The following is a 16996-nucleotide window of genomic DNA, read 5'->3' on the forward strand; positions in this document are numbered from 1 at the left end:
TGAGATAAAGGCATATTTGTTCTGACTCCTTGCTAATGCATGATTGTTCCCTATAGCACATTGTCTAGTGTTTTACCTGTAAAGCAGTACATTTTGTTTACATCCCTTAACTCTTTTGCTAGACCCATTTGGAGGGGATCCATTTAAAGAAAGTGACCCATTTCGTAGTTCTGTCTCTGAGGATTTTTTTAAGAAACAGGTGAAGAATGATCCATTTACCTCAGATCCATTCACAAAAAAACCCACACTGCCCTCAAAGGTAGGTAATTTTTAAATTTGTGTATGTTGCACTATAATAAACTTTTCTACTGTTATGCAGGTACCTTGCCTAAAAGGCAAAACAGGAGAAAGGTGTCTGGAGATTTTCTTTTTAAGTCTTATATAGGTGACTAATTACATTTTTGAATAGTGGGTGTGAATTACCAAGTCCAGGAGCAGTTCTGCTCATTTCCATTGGAACTGATGACTTACAGCTGTTACAGCAGCTCATCATGAGCTCTTATACTAGAAATTAAATTAACCCCCTTTGCCTTGTCTCCATTTTATGGAAATTTTTGTCCTGTACCACACTACCATCAATGTGAAATAGTATGCATTGCCAAACATCCATCATTCTGTAACTGACATACTTAGTGGCACAACATAAGTCAGACAATACCAACTTTATATGAGTATTCTTGGTAGGTAATTATTTGGGTATTTGACAAAGTTGTGTTGGTGTAACATAATTCATAATGGATTTGAATAAAGAGTAGTTCAGAGTCAGGATTTTGTACTTGTCTTATAGCTAAGGCTTCACCAAATTCATGGTCCATTTTGGTCAATTTCACGGTCATGGGATTTTAAAAATCATAAATTTCATTATTTCAGATATTTAAATCTGAAATTTCACAGTGTTGTAATTGTAGGGGTCCTGACCCAAAAGGGGTTAGTGGGGACATCGCAAGGTTATTGTAGGGGGGTTGCGGTATTTCTACCCTTACTTCTGTGCTGCTACTGGCAGTGGTGCTGCCTTCAGAGCTGGAGAGCAGCAGGTGCTGGCCAGGAGCGCAGCTCTGAAGGCAGTGCCACTGACAGCAGCAGCGCAGAATAAGGACGGCATGGTATGGTATTGCTACCCTTACTTCTGTGCTGCTGCCTTCAGAGCTGGGCCCTCAGCCAGCAGCTGCCACTCTCTGGCCTCCCATTGCTACACTTACTTCTGCGCTGCTGCTGGCAGTGCTGCCTTCAGAACTGGGCGCCCGGTGAGCAGACGCTGCTTTCTGGCCACCCAGCTCTGAAGGCAGTGCAGAAGTAAGGGTGGCAATAGCATGACCCCTCCCCTACAATAGCCTTGCAGTCCCCCCTCCCCCCAACACACACATCCTGTTTTGGGGTCAGGACCCACAGTTTGAGAAACTCTGGTCTCCCCTGTGAAATCTGTATATTATAGGGTAAAAGTACACAAAAGACCAGATTTCAGAGTCCATGACACGTTTTTCACAGCTTGGTAGGGCCCTACTTATAGCAGAATAATGGTATCCTTATGGTGAAAATGTGTTTCAGAGAATTCCTTTCTATTTACAAGCATAGGGCAACATTTTCAAACTTCAGTGCCTAAAGATATGCAGCTAAATAAATGGCCAGATTTTCAGAGCTGATGAGTACCTATAGCTACTGTTTCTTTAATGAGAAGTTGTGGATACTCAGCAGCTCTGAAATTAAGCCAGGTCTATTTAAATGCCAACTTTTGGCGCTCAGGTCTGAACATTTTGACAACAGACTCCTGTACAAATATGTTCTTGGGCTTTGCATCATAGACTAGTACCAGCTTTATTTTACTGTGAGATCCCCTGCTCTGGAATGTGTTCTGCTCAATGGGATACTTGCCTTTATTGTCAGCAACTCCACGTTGTATCATTGCTATCAAGACCTACATGCACTAATAATGTGTATTTATCCAACAAGAGTATTTCATAATATTTGGTCAAATTCAAAGTCCATTGACTATACTAGAATTGCACAAGAGCAGAGGTTCTCAAACTGTGGTCCGCGAGCTCCATTCAGGTAGTCCGCGGATAGTTCCCTCTAAGGTGCATGCCTGGGCGGCTGCACATGAAAGAATGAAGGGCCACCCACCTAATTAGTGGAGCCGTGCAGGCGTGGCTCCACTAATTAGGTGCCTGGAGAAGACGCACATGTAAGGTGAGGTGGTGGCCTGGGAGGAATAGGGGGTAGGTGGGAGGGGCCATTGGGGTGAGAAGAGGGGCTGGGGGGAATTTGGGACATGGGGGGCTGCAGCAGCCAGAGAAAGAGGCGACTTTCCTCAGCTCCAGGGCTGTGACTGCCAGGGAGAGATGGCCCTCCTTCCCAGCCTCAGTTCTGTGGCTGCTGTGATGGGGGAGAGACCCCCCTCCTTCATAGCCCCAGATCGGGGGCTGCCATGGTGGGGGAAAGAGGGCACATCCATCGCATTAGAAAGGTAAGACTACTGATATTAAAATATGAGTTGTGTGTTTTTATTTGTAGAACAAAAAAACCTTTATTATTAAGGATTTTTTTATATAGCCCTTTTATCCAAAGTGCTTTACAATAGTTAGCTAATGGTACAAACAACATCTGGAAAGATCATTAAGTGGTCCGCTGAGACATTCAGCAATTTTCAAGTGGTCCGTGGCGGGAGGGAGAATTGAGAACGACTGTACTAGAGATTAATTTGGCCTAGAATAGCAGTTTTCATAATGTATTGAAGATTTTGGTATACACAGAAAGGTAAGTGCAGAATACATTAAAATTATTAACAAGCCATTTCTTCTTTCCTCCTCATTTAGCCTGACCCCTTTGACAGTCGCGATCCTTTCACATCTTCAAGTATCTCTTCAAAAGGCCCAGGTAAGAGGGAAGTATTTTCTTCCTGTAAAATGCACTGTAAATTCTGCTGCCTTTTTGAAACACAAGTATATCAGTTAAAATTTGGAGATTGCTAGAGCCAGTGCGTAAGCATAAGCAGACCAAGCAATTGCTTGGGGCCCTGAGCAGCTCAAGGGGACCCCCTATTAATTATTAGTATGTGTTGTGGGGGGCTCCCAAAAATATTCCTCCTTAGAACCCCCAATGGGCTAGCACCAGCACTGGAAATCGTACAGAGTTCACCCTCAAGCCTCGGAATAGCAAAAGCAGACTGCAATTCTATGGGATACATCATCACAGTGTACTTATTACAGACTATCGAGGGATCCTCCACACATGCGCTATGCATTGCTCCTAACCTTTCTTCTAAGCAAGCAGTGAAGAAACAGGAGATAAATTAATCCAACCTGAGGCAACATTAACTCTTTTGGGGAATTCCTCTTTAAGTGGGGAATTCCAAGGGCAGCCTATGGGCAGGGCAGTCCCTGGCAATGTGACTCCAGTGGAACCAGGGAGCCGGGAGATATACAGCTAGTGCAGAGGGTCTGGATGCAGACGGCTCTGTCCTTCTAGCAGGTCTCTCAACATCCATAGCTTCTGAGGACCAAACTACCTGGACTTCCTCAGGTAGGAAAACCACACACCTCACCCAGTGGCAGAATATGGAAAAATCCTCCATGAGGGGAGAATTTTCATGTGCTACCCCTTTTTCTCCCCTTCTCCTCTGGATGTGACAGTCTGGGTCTACCTTCATTAAGAACGTGTGTCATTTGAGCATGTCTGATTCTCATGGGTAAAAAAGATTTCAGGGTGACTTATAGAAGTTTTCAAGATCATGGAAGAGTTTGCTAAAGTTGATGAGTCCATAACCAATATGAACAATTTAATTGAGGAACAGAATTTAAAAACTAGGATACTAGAAATAAACAGGAATTTAGAGATACTATTTTCTATCCTTTGGAAAAACAATGCTTGAGAAAGGAATGTTTGAGAGAGTTGGAATGTGGTCTGAGTAGTCTTGGGCTTGTCTACATGGGGAAACCCAGGAAAATTAATCCAAATTAATTAAAGGTATGACTTTAAAGTGGATTATTTAAACCCCTGTGTGAACACCATCTTTCAGAATTAAAGGAGTCTGAATTTGATTTATCTTAACTAAACCAAATTAAGGCCACTTTAATTCTGAATGAGGGTGTTCACACAAAGGTTTAATGTGGTTTAAATTCAGCTTCAAATTCATACCTTCTGGTAATTCAGATTAATTTTCCTGGGTTCTCCATGTAAACAAGCCTTTAAGTAACAGACAAAGTCTGAATGAACAGCATTAAAAAGAAACTGTGGCCTACAAAAGAGAGCTTGAATGGAGTGAACAGATGGAAGTTCAACTAATTGAGCTTCTCTCCTTATATCTTTCCCTCTTGGTAACAGTTCATGTCTTGTTACTGCCAAATTTTTCACCCAAGGGAAAAAAAATTATCATTCTTTTAGTTCACTGAAGTCATGATTGCTGACTTGATAGTATTTTATAGCAAATGTTTTATGAAACCATGTTGTAGGTGTCAGCTCATATTTAAAGAGACTTTGTCATGATTTTGACTGCGTCATAAAGAGAAAAACATGACTCCTGTGAATTTATTAAATAATTTGTGCTATTGGCACTAGTATTAAGAGGGTTTTTTAATGTGTCTGGTGATCTACTTTAGTGACAGTAGATTTTTCCTCTGTCTAGGTATTATATTAAACAAAATAAAAACCATATAGCTTTGTTCTATACTTGTTTCAGATCCTTTTGGAACGTTAGACCCGTTTGGAAGTGGTGCCTTCAGTAGCAATGAGGGCTTTGCAGATTTTAGCCAGATGTCAAAGGTAAATGTTACCAAAGGACGCATCAGTCCTTCTCTATAAACATTTTTTCATTTTTATTTTTAATTTAATTCTTCATTTGTGTGAAGAAAAGAATAGCATTATATTGAAACAAGCAAAATCTTGCAGTCACATTTGGAAAAACCCTCTGAAAGGGACTAATGATATAATTATTTTGGACACAGTAGGCTTTTAATAACTTGTTTGTCCCACCAAAATCTCTAGATTTTTTGGGGGGAGTGATAGAAGGGCGTGTCAGTGTTCTAGTGTAATTTAGATGACCAAATGATTATTATTGAGTTACTCTGGTGGTTCCGTAGTTAAGGTTGCGTTGAGATTTACATGGAAAACAGGATTCAAATCCCTTCATTTGACTTTCTGTATTTGAATTTACTCTCCAAATTTTAACATAACATAACAACTTTGTTACTGATTTGGTCAAAAATTTGCTAACTTTTTTTTCCAGAGGAAACATTTAAAAGTGAACATGTCTTGAAATTTCTCCAGAAAGTCCAACTTTTGAGGGGGACTCCTGTACTAAAACAGACATCACAAATTAAAACTTCACAAAGTCCATGTCATTTTTTCCAAGATTCTTTTTGGAGAGTTAAAATGAATGTCAGTCACCCAACCTTTACTGTCAGCCTTACAATGACAAGTTGAATGTGTGTGCACTTTAGACAAAATATTGGGTAGGAATAGATTTTATTTTCTAAGGGATTTTCATAAATAGGGAAAGAAAAGAAAACATTTAAAGATACATTTTCAAGCGATTTTAAAATCAGAATGTCTTTGTGGCCAAAATAATAATTCCTTTGTGTCTTGTTTTGCTTATAAAGCTTTTTTCCTCCACTGGGTGGCAGCAGCCTCTACAAATAGCAGGATGTTTGGTTTTAAATAGCAGAACTCTCAGAAGGGTCTCCCTGGGAGCTTGAGCCTTCCAGTGCTTTACCTACAGAACTCCTTTTTTGTTGCAGAATCAAAATTTAACATACGTTTCAAAACATGATAAAACTAGAGGTGATCCCGGCAATTACAGACCGGTAAGTCTAACGTCTGTACCGGGCAAATTAGTCGAAACAATAGTGAAGAATAAAATTGTCCGACACATAGAAAAACATAAACTGTTGAGCAATAGTCAACATGGTTTCTGTAAAGGGAAATCGTGTCTTACTAATCTATTAGAATTCTTTGAAGGGGTCAACAAACATGTGGACAAGGGGGAATCCAGTGGACATAGTGTACTTAGATTTCCAGAAAGCCTTTGACAAGGTCCCTCGCCAAAAGCTCTTATGTAAATTAAGCTGCCATGCGATAAAAGGGAAGGTCCTTTCATGGATTGAGAACTGGTTAAAAGACAGGGAACAAAGGGTAGGACTAAATGGTAAATTCTCAGAATGGAGAGGGGTAACTAGTGGTGTTCCCCAAGGGTCAGTCCTCCGACCGATCCTATTCAACTTATTCATAAATGATCTGGAGAAAGGGGTAAACAGTGAGGTTGCAAAGTTTGCAGCTGATACTAAACTAGTTAAGACCAAAGTAGACTGTTAAGAACTTCAAAAAGATCTCACAAAACTAAGTGATTGGGCAACAAAATGGCAAATGAAATTTAATGTGGATAAATGTAAAGTAATGCACATTGGGAAAAATAACCCCAACTATACATACAATATGAAGGGGGCTAATTTAGCTACAACAAATCAGGAAAAAGATCTTGGAGTCATAGTGGATAGTTCTCTGAAAATGTCCACACAGTGTGCAGAGGTGGTCAAAAAAGCAAACAGGATGTTGGGAATCATTAAAAAGGGGATAGAGAATAAGACTGAGAATATATTATTGCCCTTCTATAAATCGATGGTACGCCCTCATCTCGAAAACTGCGTACAGATGTGGTCTCCTCATCTCAAAAAAGATGTACTGGCACTAGAAAAGGGCCAGAAAAGGGCAACTAAAATGATTAAGGGTTTGGAACGGGTCCCATATGAGGAGAGATTAGAGGCTAGGACTTTTCAGCTTGGAAAAGAGGAGACTAAGGGGGGATATGATAGAGGTAAATAAAATCATGAGTGATGTGGAGAAAGTGGATAAGGAAAAGTTATTTACTTATTCCCATAATACAAGAACTAGGGGTCATCAAATGAAATTAATAGGCAGCAGGTTTAAAACAAATCAAAGGAAGTTCTTCTTCACACAGCGCACAGTCAACTTGTGGAACTCCTTACCTGAGAAGGTTGTGAAGGCTAGGATTATAACAGCGTTTAAAAGAGAACTGGATAAATTCATGGAGGTTAAGTCCATTAATGGCTATTAGCCAGGACGGTAAGGAATGGTGTCCCTAGCCTCCCTCTGTCAGAGGATGGAGATTGATGGCAGGAGAGAGATCACTTGATCAGTGCCTGTTAGGTTCACTCCCTCTGGGGCACCTGGCATTGGCCACAGTCGGTAGACAGGATACTGGGCTAGATGGACCTTTGGTCTGACCCGCTACGGCCTTTATGTTCTTATGTTCTTATGCAGTATAACAATGAATAAATCAGTGTGGAATCATTTTTTATATATTTATTTTTAAATGGTTGGCAGGGTCCTTTACGGGGGTGGGCTCTGGGAGGGAGTTTGGTTGCGGGGTCTGGGCTGGGGTAGGGGGTTAGGGGGCAGGCTCTGGGAGGGATTTTGGGGGCAGGAGATTGGGGGGGCGGGAGAGGATGAGGGGTGCAGCATTTACCTTGGGCGGCTCCCGAAAGCAACACGCACACGCCTCTTGCAGCAGCTCCTAGGCAGAGGGTCAGAGAGGTCTCCACACACCGCTGCCCACAGGCACCACCCCTGCAGCTCCCATTTGGCCGTAGCTTGGGGTGGGGGCAGCGCGCAGACACACTTTCTTCTCCCCCCGCCCTCACGGGCCACAGGGATATGCCGTCTGCCAGTGGTGGCAGCGGGGGCCCTGGGCCCTTTTACATTGCTTGGGGGTGGCAGGTGGGGCCAGGGGAGAGACCCGGCTCCGAACTTTGAGAGCCGGGCCCCGTGATCTCATATTGGTGGAGCACGGGCCCATACAACTCGCCGCCCCTGCCCGCAACCCAGAGTCTGCTGGCACTGCTCAGCTGCTGGTGTCTGTTTGCTGTGTAGACAAACTTACTGAGGTCGTCTTCAGGCCTAGGAAAGGTGGAACAGATTGTTTAGCATAAGTAGTTAGCACATATTATAAGGGACCACTCAAGGTAGAATGGCCTGTTAACGCCTCTGCAGTCATAGGACAAAAAGGGGGGGTTAGTGGGTTACAGATAGTTGTAATAAGTCATAAATCCAGTGTCACTGTTTAGTCCATGATTTTTAGTGTCTAGCAGAGTAATGAATTTAAGCTCTCAGGCTCTTCTTTTGAAACGGCAATGCAGGTTTCCTTTCAGGATGCGGACTGATAGGTCAGATATAGAGTGATCATTTTGTGAAAAGTGTTCACCCACAGATGATAGGGTGTTCTTCTCTTTTATCATTTTCTTGTGTGAGTTCATTCGAGAGCGTAGTGATTGTCTTGTTTCACCCCCATAGTAGTTGCGGCATTTAGTGCACTGGATGAGGTACACCACAAGTTGTGATAGGCATGTGTAGGATTCATGGATCTTGAGAGGTGTGTTTGGGATGATCATTGTAGCAGTGGAAATATGTCTGCAGGTTTTGCATCTCTTGTTCTGGCAGGGTTGTATGCTACAGATCTTTTAGTGTGCAGTAGAAGGGTCCATGGGGTCAGTTAGTGCACTAGAGATTTACACCCCAGCTTGCCATGTACTAACTCTATGTATAGACAAACCCTTAGGAACAAGTGTGTGTGTATGTGAACATAAAAGAAGTGTCAAGTATCAAAGGGGTAGCCGTGTTAGTCTGGATCTGTAAAAGCAGCAAAGAGTCCTGTGGCACCTTACAGACTAACAGACGTATAGGAGCATGAGCTTTCGTGGGTATTCACCCATGAAAGCTCATGCTCCTATACGTCTGTTAGTCTATAAGGTGCCTCAGGACTCTTTGCTGCATAAAAGCTGTGGTGTATAAAAGCTGTGATGTGACAGCTGTGAAATAGTCCTTTTTTTATATATGAAATTTTCAATAGGTATGTACACATTGAGTACATTTTACTGCATTCAGTACACCTCTATCCCAATATAACACGAATTCGGATAGAACGCAGTAAAGCAGTGCTCTGGGGGGGCAGGGCTGCACACTCCGGTGGATCAAAGCAAGTTCAATATAACGCGGGAAGATTTTTTGGCTCCCGAGAACAGCGTTGTATCAAGGTAGAGGTTACTCCAAATACCAGATTAGTTACTGTTTCTGTACAGAAAGATAAAATAAAAATAGGATTAAAATACAGTTTTATCTCCCATTCTTTCTCCTTATTATTCCCCAAGTGCCCTTTCTCTCTTGTCAGGATTTTTCTAGGGATAAAAATTGTAAAAAGTGCCTTAGGTGACTTAAGGTCTAAGTACCAATGAAAATTATTAGGAGTTAGATGTTTTTGAAAATGGAACTCAGACTCCCTAGTCACTTAGAGGTTTTTAAGGTCAGGCTTGACAAAGCCATGGCTGGGATGATGTAGTTGGTGATTGGTCCTGCTTTGAGCAGGGGATTGGACTAGATGATCTCCTGAGGTCCCTTCCAACCCTGATATTCTATGATTCTAAGGTGCTTTTGTGAATTTTACTCCTTATCATTTTTCTGAGTCAATTCAAACAGGAGTTAATAATTTTCAGTTACTTTCTATAAAGTTAACAGGTCATCTTCACTATCTGCATATGTTTACCTTTCCTTTATCTCGTAGCACACAGCTTCAGACCCTTTCACCTCCTCTTTTGGAGGGATGGGATTCTCAGATGACCCTTTTAAAAGTAAGCCAGACACTCCAGCTCTCCCACCGAAGAAAAATGTTCCTCCACGACCCAAGCCACCTAGTGGTAAGTACATTTTTTTCCTAGTAGCCAATTCCCCCAGTTTTCCCATGTCTTTGTCAAGATAAAGAGGAATTTACGATTTTCTGTCTTGTTGACCTCGGTCAGCCCAAATTCTAAGAAGATCAGTAGCTGATTCAGACCTGCAGTACTTGGGACAGATTTTCAGTAAATGGCAAGATGTGTCTACACATTTTTGCATTAGTTCAGTTCAGAGGTGCTTCTGAGTGTATGGGTCAGTTTCTGTTTGAGAGATACCTAAATGCGAATGAATCTACTGAATAGGTTGAGCTAAAACTATAAACCTTGTTTTAGTATGTTGTTCCGCTTCAGGTCATTTGCTGTCCCAAGATTTCATTTTCTAAGCCATTCAGATGCTGGTGAAATTGTTTTACAAATGGGAGACACTTCATAGTTGTTAGTTTCAAGTCCACTTTTATCAAGCTGTGGTATATTTCATTTTTGGTTAGCTCACAGAAAAAAGCATAATCCTGACACAAACATGCTTCCAGTTTGGTCTCTAAACTCTGGCACCAGATTTTCTGTAACATAAAAATGTATGGGTCAAGCATCCAGAATTTCTAGAAATACTTTTTTTTACTATGGTAACGAGCATTTTACAAGATCAAGATAGATATTGTAACTGTCACAGTTCAGGACAACTGAATGTGTATTTCCCCTCAATAGTCCAGCAAGGCACCCACTCTCAAGGTTCTAGCTCCCCAGCCATTGCCTTTCTTCGGCAGAGACCTGCGTCTGACTCCCTTCTGACCATGGTATTTCCAGGCTGCACTGTTCCCTGCCTTTACTGTGTTGTTCCCAGCAGAGACCAGGTGCCCAAACACACTAGTTTGCTTTCTCTTCAGAGATGGTTAAGAGTATGATTCCTCACAATTATAGATACCACACAGCTCTTTTTAAGCACGCTATATTATTCTTAAAGTAAAAGCACTACAGAGGAAACATATTAAAAACAATAAAAGGTCCTATCTGCATGCTAATAAGCTTACCAGAGATCACACTAATTCTAACATGGGCTCTGGCAAGACCAGTCCTTCAACACCTCACCTTGAAATTTATGGTTTCAAGTTCATCATTGCTTCAGCTCAGAGTAAGCACTTGGGTACGTCCAGACTACCAGCTGTATTGGCGGATAGCGATCGATTTATTGGGAATCGATATATCGCGTCTCGTTAAGACGCAATATATCGATCCCCAAACGCGCTCCCTGTCGACTCCGGAACTCCACCAGAGCTAGCGGCGGTAGCGGAGTCGACGGGGGAGCCGCGGCCGTCAATCCCGGGATGGGAGGTAAGTCGGAATAAGATATGTCGACTTCAGCTACGGTATTCCTTAAGGGGGCCTTGGTAGGCCAGGTCCTTCTAATATTTCTATAAGGATTGGGGGCCCTCCATGAGAGGTTCTATCCATTTGCTGGATCAAGAAGGCAGCCCTGAGCCTGTTTAAGATAAGGCTGTTTATCCAAAAAGCTTTTCTTTGTCTGTTGGATCTTGGAGAATCCAGTTTAATTGGTATATGCATATATCTCTCCAGGGGCTGGCTTCAAACAACTGATAACTGGAGGAATTATATTAGCATCCCCTTCTTCTTAGAGGAGTTGCATACAATTCCACAATAGCACATACACAATTACATTTTTAAATAATCAACCCAGAGATATTAAACCTCATTCAGTAAGATTTCACTTAATTCAATACATTTCATTTAGGATATTGCAGGAAATTGTCAGTCTGCCACAGTAACCCCCATACGTTTTAAGTGTGGGTCATACAGTTCCCTTACATTACATTTTGGTCTTGTCTGACACTTTTTCTTTGCAGTTCTCACACCTATTCAACTTACAAAGCAGAATTGCTCATTTGGTTGGCACTGCAGGTTAGCTAATCTCTACCTCCCCACTTAAAAAGAGGCAGCACCCTTATGGATGTATTCCAGATGGTACTGTAGGTTCTCATTTGTTGTAAACCATGCCTGTATCCCCAGACTGAAATCAGTGTTCGGGAAGTATTATTTAATAAAGCAAAATCTTTGTGCAAACAGTGGAATAAATTTAATTCTTGCCACCTGTATGGAATCCTGCATTAAAGCAGCCATTAAATCTTCTAACACTAGTTTTCAGCTGCCATTTTGGTTTTACTCCTCAGAAGGATCTGTTAGATACTTTAAAAAATTGGTTTCCAATTGATAAGGCATTTTGGAGCATTGCAGGTCTGAGTATTGATTAATACTGACCATCAAAAAGGATTGAGTGATTTTAGCAAGGTCCTTGAAGCAGTTAATCCCATAACTATCTACTTATAGGGTCTCTATCACCATAGTATCCAAGAGCCTTCCAAGAATTTAAAATAGAAATAATAATACATTACATATATAATAAAATAGACCACCAGAACACTGATGAGCAGTGAGAGAGAATATACTGTGCAACAAAAGGTAATCTCTTTGCCATCTAGAATGCTGCGTGTGGTGAAGTGTTGTATTTTTTTGTCAATTTTCATAGGAAGTATGTTATTGATTAGAGAATATTGTATTTGATCTTTCTTTCTGGAAAAGGGTCTGAACAAAATAATTCAAAATTTAAAAGGGATCTGTAAAGTGGAATGAGGCCAACAGATAATACAGATGAGGCGTATTTAGTGTTTTTTTAAGTGTGGCTTCTTTCCATGTCTTCCTTGCCTAAACTTGATTATTCCTAGTAAATACAGTGTAATTCTAACAAAGACAGGGAATGGCAGTCAAAGATATTACCTTGATTTGTATCTCCTCCTCCACAAAGAAAGTTTTTATGCAGACTACCTTAGAAGGTGATTGACTTAGAGTACTGCCTATTTTTCCTATATTTTCAGCTGTAATAGGCTACATTAATTTGAATTTATTTTGAATTTAGACAAGAGAACATTGCTTTTATTTAGCTTTTTGAAAGAGTAGCATCTTAAGTATCTGAATTTCTCCTGTTATGTGAATACAGAAAATTTACCAGGAGCAATGCTCTTCTGTTAGACTATAGAGGAAATAAAGTTGTTCTTTTGGAAAGCAAATGAGCCTCACATACTAATGCACAGTTAAACTCCTCCCTTCCTTCCACACTGGCAATCATCAGTGGTTTCTTAAAACATGAGAAATTACATAGTAATGTTCTGTGATGCTTGCAAGAGATACAAATAAGTGTTATGATGGAAATCCTGTTCACAAAACAAGTAACAGAAGAGGAACTTCCGTTGTTTCTTACCTTGCTCGTTAGTCCATTTAATTCAAAAACATGTATGTGGTAAAGATCTTTCTAAGAGGTGAACAAATATCAGTTCAGATCAGACAAATCTAAAACTTGGTCTTATTACTGTCAGTTTATACTCTTCCTTTATCATGTAGTTGATAAAACAAACACACAAACATTGTGTGAAAAGTACTTACGTGGTTTGTATGTACCTTATCCCTTCGTTATTCAGAAAAAATAAAGTACCAATAAAAGGTCTCTAGCTATCCTTAGCTAGAGGACACAAACACTATGATTTCTACTTGAACTGAACTGATTTGTGCAAAATTGGTCTTGTGCCAGATTCACCTCTGCAGGCACAGGGGTGATATTCATTGGCTTGCCCCTGTCCCTGTGATTCATCCCAGCAGAGGCCAGCAGCAATGTCACTACTGCCTTCCCCACTGGTTTCTGTCTAAGGAGTGTTGGAGCCCATCTTGTGGAGGCTGCCCTAGAAATGCAGTGAATCAGCACATTCATTATCTAGCCTGGTCTGATATCCATTTTTGGATCTGTGCTGGCTGGCTCAGAATCACCTGACGTGCCCCCTCAGACTGTATCTTGTTCTTGGTGAACTTTCTGCTATAACGAATCCATAGCCTGTGTTCAACTAGTTATATTTAATCACCCCCCTTGTATTAATTTCCCATTATATCTCATTAAACATAAATTACTTTGAAACTGGAATGCTCTCTGTCACTGTGATACGTGAGTACTGTCACTAGACTCTTCTTGATCTTCTGTCTTTGGTAAGGGATTTCAAAGGGGTCTCCAGAAATGCACCTGTAAAAAGACATATTTATACATGTAAATGGATAATTAGATTCCAAGACCAGAAGGGACTATTGTGATCATCTAGTATGGTGTCCTGTATAACACAGGCCATATTTATTGTTACACAATAAAAATGTATGCCTTATTTTGAGTCTGAATTTGTCTAGCTTCAACTTCCAGCCATTGGATCGTGTTATACCTTTCTCTGCTAGATTAAAGAGCCCATTATTAAATATTTGTTCCCCATGTAGATACTTAGACTGTAATCAAGTCACCATTTAATCTTCTCTTTATTAAGCTAAATAGATTGACCTCTTTGAGTCTTTTGCTATAAGGCATGTTTTCTACGCCTTCAATCATTCTCAAGACTCTTTTCTGAACCCTCTCCAATTTATTAACATCCTTCTAGAAGTGTGGACACCAGAATTGGACACAGTATTCAGCAGCAGTGGCACCAGTGTCAAATATCCTCTCTCCTCCTCCTTGAGATTTCAGTTTATCCATCCCGGGATCATATTAGCTTTTTTGGTCACAGCGTCACACTGGGAGCTCATGTTCAGCTGATTATTCACCATGACCCCCAAATCTTTTTAAAATTCACTGCTTCCCACTGTACTGTACTGGCAGGTATTTCTGCTCATATATAGTCCATTGTTTGGGGTCACTGCTCTTGCATCTGAAAAGGGCAGGCAAACACAGCATACTGTCATGGGCCCTATAGTGCAGGTCCCTGAAATCCATATAATTTCATCCCTCCCCACTTTTTAAAAGAACCTCTTTAAATTGTTTCCCTAAAGTTGTTTCTTAGACTGTCCTTTATTAGCCTTATTTTTATCCCACACACATAAAAGGAGGACCTGTCCCTGAGCCTAGTTTAAGGGGCTATCAGAGTTAGTTTTTTGCCTGTTCAATGCAAATCAGGGTTGTGTTCATTGTTGACTAATAGACAGTAAATTACATTGATATTTTGGATGAAAGGTGCCATAGGTGAGCAATTTGAACTGTATTGTAAATGCTTTTAGAACATCCTTCTACTATCTTGATATCATTTGTAGATTCACAAATATACTTAATTTTATCTTTTATTCTCCTGTTGTAAGTAGCTCTTTGATTAGTAACACTGAGTGCTACAAACTTTAAGGCATTGTGTATTTCTTATGCTAGTACTGGATCCTGTAGAACTTACCTGTAATTAAAAAAGGAGGAAATTAAAAGCTGATCCACTGAAACCTGTCAGTTAAAATGTGTTGTCTGCAGGTTCTCACAGATTAACAATTACATGTTTTCTGCAATGAACTGCAGATTGAAATCAGTCAGAGTTCACCGCTAACTAGTTTCTAGGTAAAAGTTGTTGATTGCAAAAAAGAGAGAAACAGATTTTTTTTAAAGTACAGGAAGTTCCTGTGTGGGTGTCAGTGATTGGGTTATAAGTAAAATTCAATACTCTAGTGCTTTGATCGTGGGACCTGCTGCATTTACCCCACCCTTACCCACTTCCTTTAAATGCAGCACCATGCATTCCACATTGTGGTTTTAACAGTACTTCTAACCAGTGATATTAGTGGAAGAACCTTCACCACTAACCAGTGTGTAACCTTCAACCTCTTCTACATTTTTATTGCTTGCTTATAGTGATTGTGACTTTTTTAACCTTGAAAGAATATAAAAATCATAACATTTTGAAATAAAAATGTAATCTATTTATAAATGTGCCTTCTACTTACAAATGGCTATTGATATAGTATGCAGTATAAATTAATGCCTGTAATATTAATTTTTTAAAATAATTTCTGATCTCTCTCGTTTTCTCTCCTTTGTAAATTTGGAATTTGAATTAAATGTCTTGTGTCTCAATAACTAATCTATTTTTTATATGTACTAACTGTTGACATCTGCAGCGATAATGTATTTGACATTAGTATGCCACGCTTCCATGTTTTATTGGAACACTAACAAAGTAACAAATGGAAAATAATCACATAATATTTTAGAATTCAAGGGAGTAAGTGTTAAACTCATTGTTAAATACAAGTTGCTTGGCTATCATTTGTTTAAAAATATAGATATTTAAATAAATATTAAGTGGGACTTCCCATTCGCGTGGACTAGTTGATGCCATATATTTTTGTTTACTTTTATATATGCTTGGTAAAATTTAAAACTATAGACTCGCACCGTAGCCAGAGAAATTAGCCAAGATTTTAGATTTTTTTTCATTCTGTATCTGTGAGTCTTGTCTACTATGGAAACTGTATTTATAAACTGGTATCTCAAAGGTTAGTGGTTAGCACCTCTGCCTTTGAGTGAAGGACTTTAATTCCGTTCCCACGTTGTTCTTATAATTAGTATTATTTCTGAGCTGTCAAAATATCACAAGAAATCCTGAGAAGACAAAAACTGTGAACCTCCCGCTGAGCTGGCTTCAACTAGGTATGACCTTGATCCTTCAAAGGGATCAACTTGTTGGCGCTCTGTTGGCTTCAACAGGATTCAGTGACAGCATTAAGGTCTGCATAAGCGCATCCCTTTTCAGGACCAGAGCTTACAAGGACAATAAAATAAATAATTGACCTTTCCAAAGCAGATTTATTAAACATATTTGATTCTGAGACTTTTACATTTCTTTCAATTTCAAAGCATTAAGACCCTATCCTACTACCAATAAAGGCAGTAAAGTCTCCCATTGATTTCAGTAGCATCTGAATCAGGTCCTATGTGACCTTTTCCTCACCTCTTGAGCTGGCAGATGAATGCAGATGGTATCTGAACTTTGCAATGTGTAAAAAATGTGTCAAGAATCTTTTAAATACAATTTAAACCATATTTTTATCAGACTATTCTGCAAACTCCAAATTCAGTTGTGTACATTATTCCATCATCTGCAGGAAAGATACTTCCCTAACACTGAAGACAGGGGCTTTGCCGTAGCTTCAACACATGTAAGTTAGTTGGAACAGGTTATGTCAACCACAGAAAAGAGCTCCCAAGAGCTGGAGGTGTGGGAAGATACAGTCCCTAGGATCAGCTGTTTCCATTATTGTTCAGTTCATATGCTACATGGCTCTTCTGGGCTGTTTAGGGGGCAGATATACCAGTTTTAACATCCCAAGTGTGAATTTCTCTTGAGAGAAAATGTGAACACAGGAGCTATAGTGGACGAATGAATAGAGATGTATTGGTATGTTTATACACCTCTACCCCAATATAACGCTGTCCTCAGGAGCCAAAAAATCTTACCGCGTTATAGGTGAAACCGCGT

General features: G+C 40.2%; 1 protein-coding gene across 5 annotated transcripts in view; it reads left to right on the forward strand.

The window, feature by feature from the left end:
* The window catches only part of EPS15L1 (epidermal growth factor receptor pathway substrate 15 like 1), a 67767-nt gene that overhangs the window by 35137 nt on the left and 15634 nt on the right, over positions 1–16996 (forward strand). For all 5 annotated transcript variants that reach the window (XM_054013457.1, XM_054013458.1, XM_054013460.1 and 2 more), the window contains 4 exons: positions 123–259; positions 2811–2871; positions 4673–4755; positions 9563–9695. In XM_054013457.1, the coding sequence (XP_053869432.1) occupies positions 123–259; positions 2811–2871; positions 4673–4755; positions 9563–9695 (414 nt within the window). The remainder of the gene's footprint in view (positions 1–122; positions 260–2810; positions 2872–4672; positions 4756–9562; positions 9696–16996) is intronic.

This window comes from Malaclemys terrapin, chromosome 24 (assembly GCF_027887155.1).
Source record: "Malaclemys terrapin pileata isolate rMalTer1 chromosome 24, rMalTer1.hap1, whole genome shotgun sequence".
NCBI classification, from domain to species: Eukaryota; Metazoa; Chordata; order Testudines; family Emydidae; genus Malaclemys; species Malaclemys terrapin.